Source organism: Puntigrus tetrazona, chromosome 10 (assembly GCF_018831695.1).
Source record: "Puntigrus tetrazona isolate hp1 chromosome 10, ASM1883169v1, whole genome shotgun sequence".
NCBI classification, from domain to species: Eukaryota; Metazoa; Chordata; class Actinopteri; order Cypriniformes; family Cyprinidae; genus Puntigrus; species Puntigrus tetrazona.
Window position 1 is genome coordinate 6348392 of NC_056708.1, and position 8594 is coordinate 6356985.

An 8594-nucleotide genomic window follows, 5' to 3' on the forward strand; every position below is an offset into this window, starting at 1 on the left:
GTAAAAATTAAAACTTTATAATCATTTTTTTCCTTAAGAATGCTAACTTCACTACATTGTACGATGCCTAAAAACCTCTGCGTAGAAAGTTCGAAATTAGTTAATAGTTAGAAGTGCGGAAAAAGAAAATATATTATATTTAGTGCTGTCAAATGATTAATTGCATCCAAAATAACATTTTGGGTTACATAATATGCGTGTATGTGCTGTTTACATTTATTATGTATGCATAAATGCACTGTATATATGTATACTGTATATGCACTGTATATATGTATACTGTATATATTTTGAAAATATGTATGTATTTATGTATTTTCAAATACCAGAAAATCTGAAATATATACCTGCATGTGCATGTGTGTTCATATGTGCATAGTGAATGTACACAGTACACACATAATAACTTTAATTTTTTGGATTTGCATTAATTGTTAGACGGTGCTAAATACACTACATTCCCATATATCACTATATTATATTGTACTGTATTAAACGATATAAATAACCTAAAATTTATACTGTAAATGTAAAAATACATAATAGATTTTGTAAATATATTTATTATAATTTTGTAATACAGTACAATATCATTTAGTACAATTTAAATGGAAATAACAATTTGTATACACTCTGCATACATATATTGCACTGTATTATAAAATAAACCATTACATATAGTAAGATATATTGTATTTTATTTTCTAATGTATTTTTGTAACATTACTATATTAAGTGTGTGTGTGTCTGTGTGTGTGGTTGGGTTTGTTTTGTAATATAACTATGTTATATTATATATACGGTATATATATATATATAATGTATATATATATATATATATATATATATATATATATATATGTGTGTGTGTGTGTGTGTATGTATTCCTATTTTATCTGTTATTGTAATTATAGTTACATTTTGTAATACAGTACAATACAATTTAAAATCATATTCCAATTTGGCTATTTCGGTATTATGATATCTATAATTTAATACAGCGCAATACAGCATATTTTAAATCTATATTTGTGTGTGCACCCAGCCGTATATTTTAATATGATATTAGCGTATAAAAACAAATATTCTTTCAACAGACACAATTATTCATTTCTCCCTCAATTTATGACTACGCACGCTACGTTACATGCGCCTTCCCTTCAACCTGAAGTTGTCGTACGTTGCGAACAACCCATCCGAACTTTGAACGGGGTCAGAGGGGGCAGCGTTGTCAGGGCTGTAGAAGAAGTCGTGCTCGGCGAGGTGGTCCTCCCCGTCACGAGCTCTTTCATTAGCCTCGAAGACCACCTCCGGTTCACCGTACGCATCTCTGACAAGCCACTCCGCTCTGGCCTGGAAGTCCTGCGGATCCGCGTAAATTGCTTCTGCGCCGATGCGCTGCAATGCGTCGTTAATTGCTAATTGCTGGACGGAGTCACCCAACAAGTCGGCCGAACCTTTCTCGGCCTCCCGGGAGACGGAGAAATCAGACAGCTGCGAAATGTCACCGTCTGTTTTGAAAGAGTCTCGGAAAGATGCAGACCGCTGGAGAGCTTTTCTCAGGTTTTGCCAGTGCGTTTGAGGGTCTGTAGGGGAAGTGGCTTTTTGCTGAGCTTTTGACACTCTGGCGTAGACGGGTTCCTGATTCTCGAGGTCGGTGTCGATGCTCGTCACTTGACTTTCGCTTTGAGGCTCGGTTGCAGAAAAGCTCCTCCAAGAGGGGTTGAGCATTTTTGATGCTTTCTGCATTTTCCCCTCAGGTAGAGAGTCAGTGGCGTGCTCGTACTTTTCATCCGTGGCCGGGGTTTCTCGAGGTAGACTTTGTTCTGCGTGGTCAGGGGCGGTTGGCTTTGCCGTGGTGGAGGGTCTGGGTAGATTCTGGATGGCTGCGCTGACAACGTTGAACAGTCTTTCGCCCTGATGGGTTGCAAACTCGAAATTCCCCTCGCCGGACTCGCATCTGCGACCAGCCTCAAAGGAAAAAGACAGCTGAAAGGAGAGAAAAGAGAAGGGAAAGTTACGAAATCTATTTTCAGAGCAGAGATATTTGTCCACAGTCACTCGAGCGGTAATAAAGGCAGGCTGTTTATTTCTCTCGAGAAAAGGCATGCAAATGAAATTCAGTTTCGCTTAAATGAGGGAGAACTTCACACCTGCGCGATGACAAGACTAACGAGTGGAGAAAAAGTGCATAAATATTTAACCTACACCAAAGGATCGATGTCCAAAGTTTTTTTGTTACGGAATATTTATTTACGGTGGTTTCAAAATTGTTTTGAAAAATGATGCTTGCATTTGAATACATTTTTTGATTTCGTTTAATTTCCGAAATCTGATTGCATGTGAATGTGCATAAAAAGTGTTTTTTAAGTATTGTGAATTTATTCATGTAGAATATAATGTAGGCACACCACTTTACAACCTAAACTAATCTACACACACACACACACACACACACACACATACACACACACACACACACACACATATATATATATATATATATATATATATATATACTGAGTATTTGTTTTAATAAATATAAATAGTACACACACACATATTATGTAAACAATTTTTTTTTTGATTAATCTTGATTTATATGTGTGTGTTGTGTGTGTGTGTGTGTGTGTGTGTGTGTGTGTGTGTGTGCGCAGCCATTACTCTTCACATAATTACGGGTCGCATGATCTTTCAGAAGTCATTCTAATACGATGAACATAGCCTGCATTAAAAATATTTTGTAACTGTTTGCACGTTTTTAAACGTTTGATCAATTTAGTGCACCCTTGGATATTTAGAAATAGAAATAGAAATGTCCTATCTTACCGTGTCTTGTCCAAACTTCCTGACGTAACAGTACGGCCATTTGTATAGCACTTTCTTAGTTTTATGGTCCTTCAGGAGTAAGCAGTCGGGCAGGGGAGTGAGGATGTAGTCCCCGTACAGACTGCACCGAACAGCGGCCTCTGTGCTCACTGCTATGACCAGAAAATCACGAACTGCACGACAAAAGCAACAATGAATGACAGCACAAAAAGAAATCAGAAGGTAATAACTTGTTTTGCGCTATGCGTGAACAGCTCCTAAAACTTTTTTTAAACTTTTACAAAACACAAACGCTCATCCAATCCTGTATGCATTTCAAAAAAATACAAAAATGTTTAATGTGGGTTACATAAAGCAAATAAGTAATATGCAGTACTTTTTAAGGTGTTCGTTTTATGGCACTTTAATGTTTCATAGGGGGTCTAATTGATGTTCGCACTGTAAATCACCGTTTAATTTAATTGCATTAAAAATAGCATTTGAAACTTCATAAACAGTAAGCAAATGACTTTATTTGCATCAGCTCCTACTGATTCAATTTATGGACTTTCTATAAAAGTACACGGACAATATTAGCTGAAACACTTCTCTTTTTTTTTGTCTTTTTTTAAGTCACTAAGAAGTGCACCCGAAGTCAGCAGGGAACACAACCTATTGCTTTTCCTCTGGAGATAGCTTTGAAATTCAAAATTGGATGTCCACAGGAGTAGGAAGAAGCCAGAGAAGGCAGGCCTGTCTAAGTTCAGCCTTTGTTCCTTTGGTTGATGTTCACAGCTGTCATTTTCTGAGCCTCTTCCTCCTCGCTCTGTATCTTCCAGGATGAAACAAGCTCTCAGACTGTTGGCTTGTTGCCCCGTGAGGCCTCACCCGTGACCATGAATGTCAAATTTACTTGTTTTTCCTGTTCGCTCTTGTTTGCGGCGCTGCTCGGGGAGAGCGTTACACGCAGATGTGTGCAGTTCTCATGCTATCTGGAGATACAGATGGCACACGACATGTGTGAAGCACGACTCTTGTTAACGTAGATGACTCACTGGACACGTGCTGCACTTACTGCTCTGATTTAACTGGATAATCAACGAGGATCGTCTGATTTTGCACATTTCTATATTATTTTAGTAACACCTATCTGTTTAGATCAGGTCATTCACTGGCTGTGCTTCATTCTCATCTGTGCAAGTAATGTCCCTCGTGCTGGATTAACAATCATTTAGGTTCATATGCACATGAATTTGTTTTTATTCCTGTTATTTAATTACTGAACCACAACTGAAAACAGGTTTTATGCACAAATAAGCATATATGCTCTAAAAATACTGGGTTATTTTGTAAGCCAAATGCTGAGTTCCTTTTGTTTTGAATATTTTTGTCCAGGTGCTGAGTTATTTTTTCTACCCAAATGCTGGGTTTAGCTTGTTGGGTCATTTTATTGGACTGTTTTTAATATTGTTTATTTATCCCAAATGCTGGGTTATTTTGTTGGGTTGTTTTAAATATTTTTGCCGAGGTGCTGGGTTATTTTTTTTTCTCCAAATGCTGGGTTTAGCTTGTTGGGTCATTTTATTTGATTGTTTTTAATATTGTTTATTTATGCCAAAAGCTGGGTTATTTTGTTGGGTTGTTTTAAATATTTTTGCCCAGGTGCTGGGTTATTTTATTTTTTTTATCCAAATGCTGGGTTTAGCTTGTTGGGTCATTTTATTGGATTGTTTTTAATATTGTTTATTTATCCCAAATGCTGGGTTATTTTGTTGGGTTGTTTTAAATATTTTTGCCCAGGTGCTGGGTTATTTTGTTTAACCCAAATGCTGGGTTGAGCCCGTTGGGTCATTTTTTGGGATGTTTTTAATATTTTTTAAACCAGGTTCAGCTTTTTGGGTAATTTTATTGAGTCATTTAAATGCTGTGTTTGCTGTTTTATTGTTTCACGATGTTGTGTACGGTTTCTGTAACTAAGTTGCTGGGTTATTTTTAATGCTGGGTTATTTTTTGCACTCAACTGCCGAGTTGAGCCTGTCGCCGATAAAGCAACCCAGCTGCTGAGTTGCAATCAGCGCGAAGGCATTAATCTGATGTTAAAATATGTTCCATGATGTCAGTACTTTCTGTTTTTGGGCAGGCCTTGGAGCCAGTCACACCATCTCTCAGTTATAAATTAAATGGGAGGCCTCAATCTAAAGTGTGCAGTTCTCCCACTAACAGCAGCATTTCATCGCCAAGAGACAAGTCCATTTTTTAGCCAGCAACAAAAAAAAATGTTTAAACAATTGATGACTTAAATAAAACATTTAACCCATCCAGCTGGTCAAAATAACCCAATAATCGCTGGGTCGCCAAATAAGTTATAAGAGTTGTTTTTAACCCAGCAGCGTATGTATGCAAAACTTAAATGCATATGAACATCACCACAATGTTTTAGTTATTAGTCAAAAGTGACATGTCAAGAAGAAAACATGGATGGATGCTGTGCCTGCAGTTTACAGTACACTGAAAAAAAAATGCTTTGATTCACTTGATAAAATCTTTGTAACAATTTACAATAATATTTTTTTTTTATTTTACTGTTACTGTTCTGTACAGTTTACCTGTCATTGTCAAGTAAAAAAAAAAAAAAGAAATTAAGTATTGCATAATTATGCTTACGTAATTAGCTTTAGCTTGTGCTGGAAAACAGCAAAGAATTAACCTTATTAATTAGAATTAAAAGTTTAGTATTTGCATTTTAATTTCTACAAGCTTCAACTGAGTAATATAGAATTTACTATGTTTTTATTAGCACAAATTGCCTCTCACTCACGTCACTTCCTGTCAATTTACTGTCCTATCCAAAAAATAAAGACACATAAACTTTTGTTTTCAGTTATTGCTTCAACTAACATTTTCCTGTAGAAATGAAACTTCTTCTGTAGTACACTTCACTAAATAAAATGCGTGTGAAGCAAAATACAGTAGCATGTTTTTAGCACTTTCAGCACAATCTCATGAGAAAATCTGATACTAATTCTTGCTGTATCGTTAATGCTTGCTGTGTTATTATTTTTATTTTTGTGGAAAAGGTCAGTTTTTAGTTTCAAAGTTATCTATCTTAATGACAGCTTCCTAACTGGTAAATATAAACTTTCCAAGAGAACTTGTTCATTCTTCTCATTCTTGTTCTCTGCCATCATTCACTTCAACGGCCTTGATTTTATTAAATCCGTTGTCGAGAAGTTTTGTTTAGTTGTCTAAGTTGTCATTCTGGGAACAATTCATGCAGAATTCAGTCGTTTTCCTCATTTGGTGCAAAGCAGGACTCGACAATTACTTTTATGTGTTCATTTACGGTATATTGACTCGCGGTGCCCATCTTGATTTCAAGGGGTGTCTGATGAGATCTGGCGAATGTTAATCAGCCTCTGATTGTCGGGTCACTGATTAAAAAGAGTCTTAACGACCCCGGTTCATCAGCGTATTTGCGCAGATCGCAAGAGATGATACATTAATTAGCCGTGAATTTTGCGCGTCAGCGTAATTGCGCATACGTACATATTTATTTTGCATTTCCTAAGTGTCATCTGTTTGCTAATTTCAAACAATGCATGATCAAAAACCTCTCTGCTGCTAATTGGTTGTCTCTTCGTGTTCTAGGCTTTAAAGCCACAGCCATATCAAAGTTACGGTCAAACCGCAGCAGCACTACCGGGTTTATTAGAGAGCACCTCAAGGCCAGTGTGAAGTTCACCTCAATGTGAAACTGCAGCACCTGCATAAATAAGATTCAGGTACTGCACAGCGGATGAGTCGGGACTTCTCAGGAAGGAAAAACTCGATAAATGCAATCCCAACTGTGAAACACCGATACTGTCTTGACTCTCAAACTACAGATCAGAGAAAAAAGATACCACTTCCTTCCTATCTGGCCCATGGGTGTTCACGCTGAGCATCTATCGGCTAAAATGACAACAGGAACTGCAACGCTTGGGTTGCTGACCCAAAATCTAACTTTAATAAATCTGTCTTCTTGTTGCTCGTTAGCTACTTTCAGAGTAGTGTACACTATTGCAGCATGGTCATTTTTTCTGTATGCGGAGATTCCCGAAAAGGGTTTTCCCAGAATGCAATGCGTCTAACTTGCATTTTCAATGTGAGACAAAGTGAAAGCTACAAATTTTTTTATCTTTTATCTCTATTTTTATTTATTCACTCGTTCCTTTTTATTACCATTCATACTGATTTTATATAAAGATGCATCTTATGTATTTGATACAGTAAATACTGTTAAATATTGTTATGATTTTTTTTTTTTTTTTTTTTTTGAATTATGAGTTTTCTGCATCATTACTCTTCAGTGTCACATGATCCTTCAGAAATCATGCTAATACTTATACATTATTATTATTACTTATTATTAAAAAACTGTTTTCCCAAAAGTATAAAGCAGCACAACTGTTTTTTTTTATGAGTGATAATAAGAAATATTTCTTGAAAACATGATATTAGAACGATTTAAGAGTCATGTGACAATGATGCTGAAAACTGATTAAATTATCGTTTAAAATAAATTACTGACAATTCACAGTATCACTGTTTTTACTGTATTTTTGATCAAAAAAAATGCCGCTTTAGTATAAGCGACTTCTTTCAAACACACACAGACTTTTCATCTGAATCACCCGGTCTCAAAAGCAGTTGCAGAGACACTTGGAAACATTCAAAGACCAGTCAGATGAATCCCTGATATCGTTTAATGTAAACGTGAAGCCAGATGGAGAAAACGCCTGTTTGCTTTTCTGATTACTAGAATCTCACTCCCTCGTGGAGATGATTTGAACGTTTAGTTTCCACCTGCTCCCAGTTTCCGTCTTTGATGTCGAGCTCCTATACAAAACATCATACACCACCCACAACCTAGCGACTTGAAACATTCTTGCTCATCCAATCAGATCTATCAGGGGGTGGTTGCAATCCAATTATCCATAAACTGCTGCAAGCCTGACCTCTAGCATCTTTAAACTTACCAGCGCTTTGAGTTGAAGAGACTGGCAGCTGGACTGTGAAGCGTTTCAGGTCAGCTTGACAACTAGATTGAGATCTTCTCCATACAAAGGCCTCTTAATTTGTACGTTTTATATGAATAATAGCCATTTTGCGAAATGTACATGGGAGAAAATGAAATATAAGGGACATTAAGAGGCAGTTAAGAGAAGGGTGATGAACATAATCACTTCATGTTCTGCATAGTCTAGCGATTTGCTTGTAATTAAAAGCAATTTGCTCAGTCCTTAACCAAGGACACAGGAAATTGGGATTATGTTCAGAATAGCAGGTGTACTGTATGTGGAGACCGTATGCATCTGATATTAAACTTGCATTTATAGTAATTATAGTATTTAAAGAAATATTATTTTTTAAAAACAGTTTTGCCTTCAGCGTATATTTCTTGACTTTCTTGACCTTTTTTTGTCCTATAAATTTTATAAGATATAAAATCCATGCACCCATCATAATATATACACTACCGGTCAAAGATTTGGGGTCAGTGAGATTTTATTTTTCAGAATGTAATATTTGTATTCGGCAAGGATGCGTTACGTTGAGCAAAAGTGACAGAAAATGACTTTTATGTTATAATACGATGTTTTTGAAGGTTTTTTTTTTTTTTTACAACTATTTATTCCTCAAAGATAAAATGTCTATACAGACTCTTCGAGGAATAAATAATTGTAAAAATTGCATTATAACGTAAAAGTAATTTTCATTTTCATAAAAAAATATTTCTGAAGAAT

The 8594-nt window shown here is 36.0% G+C and overlaps 1 protein-coding gene across 1 annotated transcript in view; it reads right to left on the reverse strand.

The window, feature by feature from the left end:
- Window positions 1-828: 828 nt before the first annotated feature.
- The window catches only part of LOC122353231 (docking protein 3), an 11436-nt gene continuing 3670 nt past the window's right edge, over window positions 829-8594 (reverse strand). The window contains exons 4-5 of the mRNA XM_043251201.1: window positions 2830-3002; window positions 829-1989 (exon numbers count right to left, since the gene is read on the reverse strand). Of these exons, the coding sequence (XP_043107136.1) occupies window positions 1144-1989; window positions 2830-3002 (1019 nt within the window). The 3' untranslated portion in view covers window positions 829-1143. The remainder of the gene's footprint in view (window positions 1990-2829; window positions 3003-8594) is intronic.